The 15,949-nt window shown below is 47.9% G+C and overlaps 1 protein-coding gene across 1 annotated transcript in view; it reads left to right on the top strand.

Moving 5' to 3' along the window:
• The first annotated feature begins 7,350 nt into the window (after window positions 1–7,350).
• PEAK1 (pseudopodium enriched atypical kinase 1) overlaps window positions 7,351–15,949 on the top strand; it is a 50,646-nt gene continuing 42,047 nt past the window's right edge. Inside the window, exon 1 of the mRNA XM_044659170.1 lies at window positions 7,351–10,575. Within this exon, the coding sequence (XP_044515105.1) occupies window positions 7,430–10,575 (3,146 nt within the window). The 5' untranslated portion in view covers window positions 7,351–7,429. The remainder of the gene's footprint in view (window positions 10,576–15,949) is intronic.

The raw sequence follows: 15,949 nt of genomic DNA, 5'->3' as shown, positions 1-15,949 counted from the left end.
TGGAAACCCTGCCAGGGAGATGCCCATTGTGGCCCATTTGAACCAGCGGCTCCAGGCCACAGTGAGCATCGTAATTCCTCTCATCGCTTCATCTTCTCACCTCCACAGTTTATATCAGGACTGTCTGTTTCCCTTCGATGCCTTTATATAGCTGTGGTTAAATGGGCAGGGAAAGATGACCAGAGCCTTTTTCTCTCCTTCAATTAATTTCTTTACTTAATGGTCATTTGTCCTTTTGTCCTTTTGCTTCCTTTTCTACTCAATATATATTTTATTCATGGTCTTCCACCGTATTATTCAGAACCAGTTGTAGTCAAATATATTAATATACATATTTAAACATTTCTAGCGAAAGACAAACCATGTAATGAATAGTCTAAAATGTTGGTAAGTCAAGTCACCAAACATTTATTAAGCATCTATTACCTGCTAGGAACCATGGTAAGCATCAGATATTTTTTTTTTAAATCAAAAAAAAATCCTTACTCTCAAGGAGTTCACGGTTTAATGAGAGACAATATTATGTACAAATAAGATATAAAGGGGCATTTAGGTGGCCCAGTGGATATAGTGCTGGGCCTAGAGTTGCAAGGACCTGGGTTCAAATCTAGGCTCAGACACTTCCTAGCTATATGACCCTGGGTAAGTCATTTAACCCCCCCCCCAAAGTTCCTAACCCTTACCACTCTTCTGCCTTGGAACTGATACTCAGTATCGATTCTAAGATAGAAGGTTAGCATTTTTCAAAATAATAATATTAATAATAAAAGTATATACAGGTTAATTGTAGGTGGAAAAGAGAATTAAAGATTAGAAAAGATAAAGATTAGAAAAATTCTTGTACAGGTAGAAATTCTAGCCAGGGAAGCCCAGAAGCAGCAAGAAGAATGGAAAGAATTCCAGGCATGGGGACAGCCAGGGAGAATGGCCCCAGTCTGGAGATAGAGTGAGTGTCTTGTGCAAGAAGCAGCAAGGAGGCCGGCATCACTGGATTACAGGAAAGCAAGCCATGAGAAGAATAAGAGGAGAAGCTATAAAAGGCCTCAAGAACCAAGCAGAGAATTTTGTATTTCATCTCGGAGGCACTGGGGAGCCACTGGAGTCTATTGAATAAAGGGTTGCCTTGGCCAGACCTGCACTTTAGGAAGAACAGTTTGACAGCTAAGTAGAGAATGGTCTGGAGTGGAAAGAAGTAAAAGTCAAGAGGCCCAACCAGAAGGCCGTTCCAGTAATTCAGGCAGGAGGTGATGAGGGCCTGCTCCAGGTAGTGGTAGTATAAAGAAAGGGGCCTATATGAGAGATATTATTACAGAGAGACAATTTGATAGGACATGACAGCAGGCTGGATATGAGGACTGATTTGAGAGCAACAATCAAAGTGTCTGTTGTGATATAGCCATGAGTTATGGGCTGGGTAAGAAGATCAGAGAATCATCAGCAGAGAGATGATTATCATCATGTCCATTGGAGCTGAAAGATCACCGAGAGCAGTACTACAGAGGGAGGCATGAAGAGAGCCATGACTGAGCCTTGTGGGGCACCCACTGTCAATGGATGTGGCCTGGGAAAAGATCCAGAAAAGGAGACTGAAAATGAGTGGTCAGACAGGTGGGAGCAGAACCAGGCTAGTAGAGGGTACTTGGGAGAAAAGGATAATTGACAATATCTGAGCCTACAGAAAGGTCAAGAAGCACACAGAAAAGCTTTTGATTTAGCAACTAAGAGCACCAGGCACTTTGGAGAGCAATTCTAGTTGAATGATGACGTTGAAAAACACTGCAGAGAACTACAGGTGAGAGGAAAGGCAAGGGAGGCACTGATGGAGATGGCCTTCTCTTTGGCCACAAAAGGAAGGAGAAATATGGGATGATAGCCAGCTGAGATAGATGGATCCGTTGTAGATTTCTTAAGGAATTGATTGGAATTTTCACTAGTATATGGTAGTATGGAAAGGCAGCTGTACAATAGTAGGTAACTGGCCTCAAAGGCCAAGAGAGATGTGGGTTCAGGTTCCACCTGTGGTTCATTGTAGCTGTGGGACTGGTTAAGTCCATTAAACCTTCAGTGTACCTGGTAACTCCAGTGAAAGGGCATGCATTACAGAGCCAGATCTGGATTACATCTGAAATTGGTTTTCATCCCTGATAATCTGCCATTTCATTCCCCTCAAAAGAGGGGGGAATTCAAAGTAAAAGTATGAAAATCCACTCTGTGAAGCTTTTTTTCCAAGGCATTTTTTTACTCCGTAGAACATTGCCAGCTTCTTATTCTGGCCTAGAATAGACAGTCTAGTCCCTCAGACTGGTACAAAACAATCTTCCCAGTTTTCTGTTAGTTGGTTTTTTTTTTTCCTACAACAAACCTGTTCATTCTGATTGTATTCCATGTTCATTTGAACCCTGACTAGACCAAATTGTTTAGGTTTATACAAAGGTACTTACTACCTAAAGTGACAGTATTTAGCCAACTTGAAATTGGACCATAATGTAGGGATAGCACAAGTCCTTTCGCACCAAATTACCTAGTCCTAGCTGCTCTTCTGCCTTAGAATTGATACTAAGGAAGAAAGTAAGAGTGAGACAGACAGACAAGCATCTCAGACATTTCACTAATCCAGACTCAGTCCTCCAACTTATTACTAGTTAGAAAGCGTGGCTGTTTTTCATACCTTTACAAAGTTAGGGAGGTAAGCTCCCTCTTTGGTTAGGAAACCGTTATGGAAGGGAGCCACTAGGAAAATGAAAACAAAGGAATTACTTTCTGGTCTATTCTTCTTCCTCAACTTGAATGAAAACATCAAAGTAAGCTTTGCTGATGGTTAATCCACCAACAGACAATAAGATCTGCTTTCTTCCTCCTTTTTTCTCTCCCCTTTGTCTTTTCTTCCTTCTCCCTCCCCCCCCCCCCCCCATCTTAATGATTAGAGTTTGGGTTCTCCTAGCAGTGCTGACACTTCAGGGATGTGTAATGAGGGCAAGTCAACACGTCTCTGAGCCTCTGGTTCATCACATAGTACTCACACTCCCTTCTTCCCAGGACTGTTGTCATTAGCAAAGAACCCACTCCTGCCAGATCTCAAGCTCAGCAAGATGGAGTCTGTTCCATTTCTGGGAGGGGAACATGTTTGTCATCCCTGTGATTTTCTTTGAGTTCCCCATACTAAAGGTGGGTTTCGTCTCCCATGGAACTTCCTTTCTTGACTGTTTTCACTTCCTCTCCTCCACCCTTTTAGTCACATTTGGGAGGTTTTGGCAACTGGGTGGGGTGTCGGGTCAGCATTTCTCACTGTGGCAGAAAGAAAAGGCCAGAGTCTTGACGTGGGCCTGGCTGTCACTTTTTCCTTCCCATTTTAAGGAAACAGCTAATATATTCCATTACCAAAATGTTCATGAAGCCTCAGGCTTGTGAACTGCATCTTCATGTCCTGGAGATCGAGATTAACATCTGGGTAAAACATGTGGTTTTGTTGTTCGTTGGAAGTGTTGTCAGAAGCCTGGGTATAGATAGCAAGAAGGATGAAAAACTTACTGGCTCCTCTCTTGACTCTGCCACCAACTCCTTTGTGAAGTGACAGATTTTATAGATAGAGATAATGGCCTCAGGTAGCAGCACTATTTGGCAGCCCAATTCCCCATCCTCCTCTATTATTAACAGATTCTCCTTGGGTGCCTTTAGGAAAATTCTCGATATGGTATTTAATATACCACCTACACACTCCTCCAGCTCCCTAGGAACTGCAGAGCTCCCACCATTCATACCAACCTGTTTACTGCCAAGACTGAAACCGAAGGTTGATTGAGGGTTATTTGTTTCTGATCTGGATGAAGCAGCGAGATGGGTGAAAACCAATGATCAGATCATCAGTGGCTCTGTAGCAATAGGAAAACATAAAATTGAGAATGGATTATAAAAGGCTGCCACAGTTTGAAGAATGAAGATACGCTGCTCTTGAAGAGTTTCCTCTACAGCCTTATTAGTAGAAAATGTTTTGCTTTAAGGCTTTGGTCCTGAAAACTATCCGATTGCAGAAAGTATAGTCTTTCCACATTATAAGGAAGGCTTCTGACACTTCCAAGCCTTGAACGCTCAGGTTCCCCCTCCCATCATCACTGCTGGCTGAGAGTTGAGGCATGTCTGCAGAGGTGCATGAGCTTTTCTTCTAAAGTATGTCTTGTGGATGCTCCTCATCAGACTTATGCAGATGAGCCAGTGGGAACCCATCATGGGGCTGCCTGCGGGATGTCTCCTGTTTCAGTCCCTCAGGAAGCTTCTTTCTCAGGTTTAACTTGGGCAAAAGGCACTCTCTGCCTCTTCTGGTGTGGCTGGGTCCAACCTCCAAAGATTGAATTAAGATCCAGCAGAATCCTTTTGCACTGGTCTCCAGAGCCAAAGGTGTGATATTTGTGTGCCTGACTGAGCTTTTTTATCTTTGAGACTCTTTGGGAGAGTTTTGACATAGTCTCCCAACATAATTAGCCTCTGAAATGGGCGAGACACCTTCACCAGCTCTGAGGAGTCTGGGGCTTGCCATCCTCCTAGGCTTAGGCTGGAGCTCCATCTGGTGGTCCAGGATGGTGTCCACTCTGGTGCCTCGCCCTGCTTTAGGAGATAATAAAGAACCCTCACTCAAGGCGAATGCCTGGCCTTGGAACATATTGTCAGATACAAGTGCTCAATGTTATTGATGAATCTCTATTGCCCACGACACTGACAAAAGCCAATTGTGTTCCTCGAGAATCCCAGTTGGCGATCCTATTGATGACATGATAACTGCTAATCAGCCTGACAGCCCTCTTTTTGACAGAATTAATTTACTTACACGCTAAGTGGGAAAAGCATTTGTCTTTGGAACACTTTTGCCAGTCTGGGATGGAGAAAGGGTGCTTGGTTTCTGGGTTGGCTTTAAGATCTCATGCTTCTGAGGTGCTCCTCCGATATCAGAGATCCCATTAAGTTTGGTTAGAACCTGGTAGAAGGAAGCAGTGCCAGGCCTGGAGTCCCTGTGGCATCCACATACTGCCTCCAGCACTTATTGTGGTGGTGAGGCTCTCTCAAGGGACGTGAGGGAAGCCCCTTCCTTCATTCTAGCGCCTTGCCTCTGTTCATTATCTCCTATTTGTCCCGTACATAGCTTGTTTGTACAAACATTTGCTTCTTGTCTCCCCCAGTAGAGTGTAAGCTTCCTGAGGGTAGGAACTGACCCCCTTTCTGCCCCCCCTTTAATTTTCAGGATCACATAGCTAGGAAGTGTCTGGGGTCAGATTTGAACCCAGCATCTCCTGTCTCTAGGCCCAGCTCTATTCACTAAGCTACCTAGCCACCCCACAGGAACTGTCTTTTGCCTTTTTTTATGTCCCCAATGTTTAGTACATTGTTCAGCACATAGTAGGTGCTTAATAAATGTTGATTGTAGAGCAGCTGGGAGGCTCAATGGATAGAGATCCAGGCCTGGAGTTGGGAAGTCCTGGGTTCAACTATGACCTTGTACAACTCCCTAGCTCTGTGACCCTGGACAAGTCACTTATCCCCTATTGCCTAGCCCTCCCTGCTTTTCTGCCTTAGAACCACAGTTCCTTAGTATTGATTCTAAGACAGAAGGTAAGGGTTTTACATAATAATAAATGTTGATTAGATTAATTGAAAGTACTAGATAAATGTGAATTATTATTGTATTATAGCATATACGTTTTATAAGTTCTTGAGGGCAACTGATATGCTCTGCTCCTGTTTTTCTGCACCATTCTACTTCCCACAGAGCTAGACATACAGTAGGCACTTAATCAGCATTTCCCAGTTGTCCAGTTTGACTTGGCGTCAAGTGGTGAGAGATTCATATCCACACAGAGTGCTTGTTTTTTTTACATTAACTCCCTGACACCGAGCCAAGAATAAATTGACTAAACTTTAGCCACAACACTGGGGTTTTGCTTGTTAAAGCTCATTCACCTTCCAGTCGGAGCATTCATAAAAGGAAAGGGCTTTACAAGTGCTATTTACAGGTACTTTACTGTCTAAGCAGTGGCTAAATAAGATCCACTTTTCCTAGTTGGGCACCAAGAGGGAGCTTTGCTAAACAGCTGCCCTCCGGGTCCCTTCCCTAAAGCAGCCGTCGGCAGCATTTCTGAACCCGGAGCCTGGCACTGCCCTCTTATGGCAGCGGTACCGGCTTCCCAGTCTTAATGTAAAACCTGGGGTTAACTTAAATGTGTTATCTGGATTCAGAAAGGTGAGTAGGAGACAGGAATGGACACTAGACTAGGACCAAACGAGTTAGGAAATTGGGTTTGGCAGTTTGGGGAATGGCAGTTGACAGGAGTGACTGTTGAGCCTTCACTGTCGCACTGATCCACCTAGTCTGTGAAGCCAACAAGAGCCCAGGTAGTACAAGGACAAAAGAATTCTAAACACAGGGTTTTAATAATAATTGAGGGTCAGGGATAATGGGGGAAGGTCACACTGAATCTAGTCACTAGGGACCACACAGGGGCTGGGACAGTGGGTTAAAGCCTACACTGCACTAATCGGACTATTACAGACTAGAAGGGAAAATGGGTCTCTCACAAAGCCATGTCCACTTCAGCTCCTCTTGATGGTACAGGAAACGGGTCCACAAGAAGGTAAATCCAGGAAATGCTAATCAAGGAGCTTGTCTCAGACTGGGATGTCCACCACCCCAGCTAGATCTTCTTGCTCACTTGATCTTCCCTGGCAGGTCTTCCTTCTCAGTGGTAGCTCCCCACTCCTTGGGCTCCTCACTGGGCAGGTAAAGGCATCCACACACCCTCTCCCTTTCCCAGCTTGACCAGAGTCCTCAAGGGCAAACAGTTTCCTTCCCTTCATTCTATTTAGAATGTCCATGGTCGACAGTCGAGGTTTTTCCTCTAGCCTGCTTGCAAAAATCTGCTTTTCTACTTTTAAAGCCTATGCCTATTACACCAGCCATCGCATTTGCTCAACACCAATCTGTCTGCTTGTGTGATATGTAAGTCCCAGGCAGGGCTCAGGTTGGGTGGAAGCCTGTTGCATCTGTAACACCAATGGCAAAAGGAGCAACTTGTCCCTCAGTATCTATTGGAAAATTCACCGTTGAGCCAATATATGAGTTAAGTGGTACAATGAGAAAATACACAGAATTAGGGGACAGTCTGCCCTTCTGAGACACCCTCCCTTGTGTCACAGGGAGGAGACGACTACAGCCTCTCAAGCAGAGGCATCTCATTTAATCTCCTAATAAAAATGGTGAAAGTTGTGTTGTAGAATTGTCGTAGGTCACGTATCATAATAAATCTTCTGTTTTTGCCATTCTCATCCCTGTTTTCCTTTCTTTTCCTTCTCCTTCCAGATTGACGACTACTTTAGAGAGCTGCTAGTGGATGAAAGCCTTGCCATGCACTGAAATTGGAGCATCAAGAGTGAAGCTCCAAGAAAAATGTCTGCTTGTAACACCTTCACTGAACACGTCTGGAAACCTGGCGAATGCAAAAACTGCTTCAAGCCCAAAAGCCTGCACCAACTGCCTCCCGCCCCTGAGGCAGCCTCCCTCCCCCCTGGCAGCCTAAAGACCAATGCCAACCACAGTAACAACCACCGAGTTAGGAACACGGGAAACTTCCGGCCCCCTGTGGCCAAAAAACCCACTATAGCTGTGAAGCCCACCATGATGGTGGCCGGTGGGCAAAGCATGAGTGCTGAGGCCAGCACCCCAGAGCACTGTGAGAACAAGCCAGTGATCATCAGCTGGAACCGAAACAGGGCTTCCGTGAATAAAAAACCACTCAATAATAATAATAATAATGAAGAGGAGATTGAAGGATTTAGCCATGTTCATAGGCCTTTTGGCACCAATGACAGTGTGAGTAAGATAGCAAATAACAATAATGGACTAACTGAAGTGTTAAAGGAGATAGTGGGTTTGGATCCCACTCCTCAGCGAATAGAAAATGAAATTAACTCAAGGGAAACGTTCTTGGGCAGAATCAATAACTGCTACAAGCGGTCATTGGAAAGGAAGCTTCCTCCCAGTTGCATGATGGGAGGGATGAAGGACTCTCAGAGGAAGCACGTCATTCTGAGCGGAAGCACAGAAGTCATCAGTAATGAAGGTGGTCGTTTTTGTTACCCGGAGTTTTCTAGTGAAGATGAGAGTGAGGATGATGCCTTTTTTAGCAGTATGCATGAAGAACACGAGAGCTGGGATGAAAGTGATGAGGAGTTGTTGGCCATGGAAATTCGTATGAGAGGGCAGCCTCGCTTTGCCAACTTCAGGGCAAACACCTTATCCCCTGTCCGATTCTTTGTGGGCAAAAAATGGAATACTGTCCCCCTGAGAAATAAGTCTCTCCAGAGGATCTGTGCGGTAGACTATGACGATAGCTACGATGAAATCTTAAACGGTTACGGAGAAGATTCTGTGATCCCTTACGGGCAGGAAAGCATGCAGAGCATGGTCTCCTCTGATTCCACGTCCCCCGAGTCATCTTTGACAGAGGAGTCTCGCTCTGGGACAGCTAGTAGTTCATCTCAAAAACTCTGCAACGGAGGAGCATCTCCTAGCACTCCAAAGGATGTTAAGGAGATCAAATCCGTTGAACCAGAGGATGAAAACTCTGATAATCCGCAAGTGAAGGACCTGGCGGATGCCCCCAAAAGCCCTCCCAAAGTGTTAGAGACCCACAAGGCAGTCCTCGCTCTCCGATTAGAAGAGAAAGATGGCAAGATTGCTCTTCAGACTGAGAAGCCAGAAAGCAAACATTCCACGGATCTGACTGGGCAAGCAGTGACTATAAACTTAGTGCCTCTGGAAGAACAAGCAAAGCCTTACCGAGTCGTGAATCTGGAGCAGCCCGTGTGCAAGCCCTACACGATCGTGGACGTGTCGGCATCCATGGCCAGCGAGCACGTGGAGGGTCGGGCTGAGAGTCCCAAACCCAGAAGCGCGGTGTCTACACCAAATTCCCCTCTTATGTCTCCCACTTCCACTTCAGCACAGGCTCATTTCAAAAAGTCCAGTACAATCCGATACCAAGAAGTCTGGACATCCAGTACGAGCCCACGCCAGAAGTTACCTAAAGTGGAACTAGTCACGGGTGGCACGGGACCAACCGTCCCTCCAAGGAAAAACTCCCATAAGTCAGCCCCTACTTCACCCACAGCTACAAGTGTTTCTTCCAAAACAATCCCAGTGAAGTCACCCAATTTGTCTGAAATCAAATTTAATAGTTACAACAATGCTGGCATGCCCCCTTTCCCAATCATCATCCATGACGAGCCAACTTACGCCCGTAGTTCCAAGAACGCTATTAAAGTTCCTATCGTGATCAACCCTAACGCCTATGACAATCTGGCCATCTATAAAAGCTTCCTGGGAACCAGCGGAGAGCTGTCGGCCAAAGAGAAAACCACCAGCGTGATCAGCCACACGTACGAAGAAATAGAAACGGAATGCAAAGGAGCAGAGAGTCCCAGCAGCCAGCCTGCCGGCGGTTCTCTAGGGAAGGGGCGCCCCGGCAGCACGGAGCACAGGAAAGGCTCCGTGGCGCAGAAGGTCCACGAGTTTAACAGCTGCCTCAGTAGAGGCCAGCCTTCCCCGCAGAGAAGACAGAGCTCTGCCCAGGGCTCTCCGGCCCGGCCCCAAAGAACCACTCCGGAGTCCGCCGTCAAGATCGAAGGCCCTCTGGAGGCCCCAGCGTCCGGCGGCAGCGGCAGCCGGGAGAAGGCAAGCACCGTGCTCTCTCAGATCGTGGCTTCTATCCAGCCTCCGCCGTCTCCCCCGGAAAGCCCTCCCTCTGGCCCCGAAGCCTGCAGCGTAGAAGAACTGTATGCTCTGCCTCCGGGGGACGAAAGCCCGGCCAGTCCTCCCACAAGGCCAAAATCTCTCTTTGCCAGCCCGCAGCCCAGCCTTGAGAATGAAGTGGCCCCGGCCGCCCAGAGCCCCGGCACTCAAGCGCCCAAGGAGCTGCCCGCGCAGCCTGCCGCTGGTCACGCCACCAAATTCACAGGCAGCACTCCTACGCCGAGCCCCCAGGCTGAAGCAGGGCCTCCCTTTCCCCCTCCACGCTCCACTTCCTCTCCGTACCATGCGAGTAACCTCTTGCAAAGACACTTCAGCCACTGGAGCAAGCCGACGAGCCCCACCAGGGCAACCGAGGCCGAGTCCGTTCTGAACTCCGAGGGCAGGCGGCTGGCCGACAACAAGCCTAAGCGCTGGATTTCCTTCAAGAGCTTCTTCCGCCGTAAGAAGGCTGACGAGGAGGAAGACAAAGAGAAGGAGAGAGAGAAGGGCAAGCTGGTGGGCCTCGATGGCACCGTCATCCACATGCTGCCCCCACCCCCTGTTCAGCGCCATCACTGGTTCACCGAGTCAAGGAGCGATTCCAGCGAGAAGCCGTCTATCGTTTTCATGTACAGGTGCGACTCTGCGCAGGCCCCGGAGCCGGGCGCCGACTCGGACAGGCCTGGGGTGGAGCGAGTGCTGATCTCGGATAAGAGCGAGATAGAAGAAAGGATCCTGCGGGATGCGGAAAGGAAGAAAAGGAGCCCTTCTTCGCCGTCGCATCCTCCCAAGAAAAGTCTCAGGTAAGCTCTGGATCAGAACCTGCTGCTCCTCACTGTAGGGTGCTAACGGGCCCTGAACACCCCCATCCTTCTAGAGCCTGTAGTTTCCCTGCAGCTGCCCGCGAGGGCTACGCTGCACGCTGGGACCAGCGTCCGCCTTTAGGACTGCAGTCCCAGCTTAGGGTATCATTAGAAAGAGCTTAACATCTGAGCAAAGGCTGAGGGCTCTCCTTTGGCTAAAGTGCCTGCCCTGCCCCACTGCGTCCTGGGAATGGGAGGAAAGACGGTTCTGTAAGGAGGTAACAAGAAGTAATATGTTGTTGGAAATGAGCAAGAAACAGGAACAGATTCATCGGCGGCGATGCTGGTCTTCCCCCCCTTTCATCGTCGGACCCGCTCTGAGAAGTCATTTCTGGTTTTCACAAAAATGTTTGTCTCTGTCTAGCTTACTTTCTTTTCGTGGGAATAATTGTTGTTCTGTTGCTGTCCTCATCCCCTTAGATGCAGCATTCTGCCAGTCCCCCCAGTGTTGTTTTAAAGAAAAAGAAAAGCCACCCAGCTCTGCTGCTTAGAGATGAAAGGTTACCAAAAAAGGGTTTGGGACCCAATAGCCTAACTGAGGCTTGGGGTACCTGATGTTTTCCCCAGATGAATTCTTCCAATTATTTTCCTTTCTGAAAGGGAGCAGTAGTGACTAGAGCACTGGGACATCTTTGTCAAACCAGATTTTTCTTTGGTGGATACAAAATCAGACTTAACACTTTTCAGTGTTTCAGTGGGTCTGCGTGCTTATGGGAACAGATATCCCATCTACCAAAGCAGATAGCAACCCCTCCACACCTTGTTTTAACCTGCACAGTTCTTATTCCTGTCTCTTTGAATCCTCCATCCAGAGCTAACTAATCTGCTGGAGGCCTTCTTCTGGTTTCACGTTTAAGTTATACAGATTATGTCTTCACGTGTGGGGATACAGCTGTTTGTGGCTCCAAAGCCTAACCATTTCCCTCTTCACTGTATGCTCTTATGAAATAGATATCATGGAGGGGGGGGGGGGAGAGAGGTCCAGCCATCCCAAGTGCCCCATTGTCTCCTCTTGCCTGCCACCCCCCAGAGCTCCCCCCCCCCAGAACAATACTGCTGCTATTCAAGCGTAACCAGCTTTCACACACTATCTGCTCACCACTTTAGGTCACATCAGATCAGATCATCTATGACACTCCTCACCAAAAAACATAAAAGATGACACAGAACTTCCAAATTCCCTTTTTGAAAAGTATAAATCCGGAAGGCACGATGCCCTCCCTTTTATCCATCACACTCAAATTCAAATTTCATCTGAGCCTTTTTGTTCCCAAAGTGAGCCCTCACTGTCTGAGTGACCACAGAGCCCTCCATCAACATTAAGCAATTCACAGGATTCTAGAATCCATTCAGCTTCAGAATTGCCAAGGCAGCAGCATTTGGAGTGAAAGCTGAGTTGGGTCACCAGCACTTGGACTCAGACGGAGTGGTAGTAACAAAATACTTATTTGGATTGAAAATAGCAAAAGGCTTCCAGAGGTCTTGTAGCCTAACTTCACTTGACAGCTGAGGAAACAGACCCATCTAAAGCCACAGAAACGCAGTAGCAAAGCCCGGATTTGAATCCAGGTCCTGTGACACCAACCCAGTGCCCTTTCTCTTCTTCTGTACTATCTCCGTGTTTCACTTGGGAGAGAAGCAACCGAAGCAGCATTAGTAAGCGTTCCATGGGGTAGGATGGCAGATAGTTCATACTGATCAATAAATTGCTTTGCTTCTTCATTAAATTAGGTCAGGGTATATTTATCCATGCCCCACTAGACAGAGCTTGCAGTTAAATAAAGTCCACTCATTTGTCCTTTACATGTGGTGGGTTTTTTTGTTTGTTTTTTGGTGATTCTTTTTTTGTGCCAAAGCCTATTATTAATTGTGCTTTGAAATGCCACACCGAGAATATAATGAATTTGGTACTTATTGAGTCTGGCTTTTTTTCTGGAGTTAAGACAGTCATGTGGCCCGATGGTACAGCGGGAAACAGAAAGGAGCCTGGAAAGCCATGACTCACTCTGGAATTTATTAGTTTTTTCACTCAAGGCAAATCACTAAAGCTCAGTTTCCCTCTGCGTGTGCGGACACTGACTTGCATACCTCTGGCCGCCTGCATACATGCGGGGCCCACATTATGGTTATTACCCCAAGTGATGAGTGCGATGCTGGCCCCAAAGGACCCCAGCCGCCTGGGGAACCCCAGTAAGGATGAGCACGGAGGGCCCTTTGTCCAGCCCTGGGAGGGAGGTGACCAAGTGGTGGCAGACTAAGGCAGAGAGAAGCCTGGTCCTCCCCTGAGGATGTGCAGGGAAGGACACGGCCTCCGAGAGGGGCAGGGGAGCAGGGGAGCAGGCACACTGGCCCAGATGCCGCTGCCCTTGGGGCCCTGTCGCAGCACCCCCCCCCCAGAAGGCCACAGGTGTCCCGAGTGCCAGCAGGCCCAGAGTCTGTGTGGGAAAGGCCTAATGGGTAGCCCTGCTTCTAATGACAGGGAGCCGCTCTCCGGAGGGGGCTCGTTCGTCTTTATGAAGCGCTAATTGTTAATTACATTCGGCCCAAATAGGCTTCTCGGCAGGGCTGAATCCCTCCTCCCAGGGGTGCCCTCTGGGAGCACAAAGAACCGGGAGCATCTCCTCCACACGAGCTTCCCAGACGTCTGACGAGGGCTCGCCCACTGCTCATGGCACTCGAGGCTTTCCTGACCTCCCCGGCCCGGGCCCCCTAATGGGCAGTGCCCAGAGCTAGCTACGGAGCCCTCCTCCTCGAAGGTCGCTCGGCCAGTGTGCCAAGGGCCGCAGACCCCGAGAGGGGGCGATCCCGCCCGGCGAGGCCCTCGGACAGAAAATCGAGTGAGTCAGTCCAGATAGTTCCAGTCGTTCGATAGACTAGGAAGGACACGCTCGCTGGGGGGGAAACAGGAAAGGCTTCGTGCAGAAGGGGATGTTCAAGCGTCCGAGGCCAAGGTCAGGAGGGAGGGCAGGCCGTGCGGAGGCGGGGGGAGGAGCACAGAGGAGGCCATGGGAGCCGGACTGCAGCGGGAGAGTAGCGTCCTGCGGAGCGGGTAAGAGAAGTGGGGGCCACCTCGTCCGGGGCTCGCAGAGCTGGCCCCGGGCCCTCGTGCGTGGTTCTAGAGGCCCGGCGCAGGGGCTTACATGCTCAGATCTGTGCTGAAGGCAGCTGCTTTCACAGCAGTAGGTGCCATCTTAGGTCAGTAGAAAATAAGTCCAGAAGAGATGCGATTTCCTTTACTCCACCAGCAGGGAGGGAATGGTATGCGGGCTCTCTTCTCACCAAATGTTGACCAGTGCTGCTTAAATGGGCGCCCTAGTTGAAATGTATACACTTGCATTTTCACTAATTATCCCATTTGCTTAGATGCACACTTGATATTTGCTTGTAGCAACTTTGAGAAGAAAAACATCACTGCCAAATGCCAACGTTTGTGTTTCCTGTTTGATGACAGTGTAATCATTAAATTATCATTCCACAGCTGGGAACACACTGTTGAAAGAGATGAAAATAAGAGTTTTCCTATAAGCAAATTAAAATACCAAAGCCAGGCTGTAGATGTGGAGTCTGGTATGAAAAATAATGAATTGTCACTGGCGGAGTCCAAACCTAATCATTTGTGACAGACGCCCTCCCACAAAGCCTTCCATTCGAGGTCACTGGGTCACTTTGGACTCAAGGACTTATTTGCTGAAAGCACTTGTGTCCCATGTCTCTGTGCCCATTTGGATGGCCTTCGTGGCTTTGAGAGAGACCAAGATTCTGCGTTCATCAGTCAGCTAGTCAATAGGGTTAGCATTTGTTAAGTGCCTGCTTTATCCCAAGGACTGGGCTGAGCCCTGGGAATACAGAGAAAGGCCAAAGACGTTCCCTGTCCTCAAAGAACCCCTCATCTAGGAGGTGGCCACGTGCCAACAGCTATGGACACAAACAAGTTGTATGTGGTTAAGTAGAAAATAACAGGGCAGCCTTCCTGTAGAAGGTGAGGTTCTAGCTGAGACTAGAACGAAGTGAGGGAAGTCAGTGGTCAAGAGCAGAGGAAGAGAGAGGATTTCAGCCATAGTCACTGGGTCATAGGCAGGGGGAGGGAGGTCAGTGTAAGTTCAGAAGCCTAGAAAAGGAGGGACAGGGTGGGACTAGATGCTAAAGGCCTTTGGGCAACAACAGACAGCATGTTATAGTTGGCCCTGGAGGTGAGACGGAGCCACTGGGGCTGGTGGAGTAGGGGGACATTGAAGGGTGATATGGCTGGACCTGTGCTTTGGGAAAAAGTGACTTAGACATCTGAATAGAAGATGGCCTGGATGGGGGAGAAACTTGTGGCAAGCAGACAAACCAACAGGCTATCACAGTAATCCAGGTGGGGAGGTGGCGAGGGCCGGCACCAGGATGTGTCAGGATGATGAGGACATAGCCAGGAGGGAATACAGATGTGACACTGATAGGCCTTCGCAATAGACTGGACAAGATGGGAGGTGAAGCATGGTAGGGAGTCTGAGGACCACACCTAGTTTCAACCTGTGGGACTGGGACATTAATGGTCTCCACAACAGCAATAGGGAAGTTTGGAAGGGAATAGAGTTTAGAGGAAAATCTGGTGAATTCTGTTTTGGACTTGTGTTTTAAGATATCTACAGGGTATCTGTTGTCTAAAAGGCAGTTGGAGATGCAAGATTGGAGGTCAGGAAAACAGTAAAGGTGGATAAGTATGTGAGATTCATCAGCATAGGGCTATTTGAATCCATGGGAGTGGATGAATTCACCAAGTGAAATAGTATAGAAAAGGAAGCGAAGATAAGCTAGGACAGAACTCTGGGATACCTAGAGGGCATGTCACAGGAAGAACCAGTAAAGGAGCTTGAGGAGGAGCGATCAGATAGGTAGAAGGAGAACCAGGATAGAAGAATGTCCCCAAAAACCTAGAAAGAAAAGAGTATCAAGGAGAAGAGGGTTATTCTTAGCATCTGAGTTTTCAAAGAGATAAAGAAGAATGATTAAGAAAAGGCCATTGGATTTGGCAATTAAGAGATATTTAGTAACTTTTTTGATGGAATAATGAATCAGATTGTTGAGAGTAAAGAGAAAGTGCCTTCTCATGGAGTTTAACCCAGAAAGACAGAGGAGATAGTAGTAATTAGTGAGGAGAAAGAGATCAAGTGAGGGGGTTTTGAGGATGTGGGAGACTTAGGTATGTTTATAGGAAGGAGGAAAACATCCAGCAATGTAGGAAGGATTGAAGATAAGTGAAAGCATGGAAATGACAGAGGGAGCGATCTGCTGGCAGACAGGAGATGGAATGGGATCAATTGCGCTGATA

This window comes from Gracilinanus agilis, chromosome 2, assembly GCF_016433145.1.
Source record: "Gracilinanus agilis isolate LMUSP501 chromosome 2, AgileGrace, whole genome shotgun sequence".
Taxonomy (NCBI): domain Eukaryota; kingdom Metazoa; phylum Chordata; class Mammalia; order Didelphimorphia; family Didelphidae; genus Gracilinanus; species Gracilinanus agilis.
Note: the sequence above shows the minus strand (reverse complement) of the source record. Positions and strands in the feature narration are given on the sequence as shown.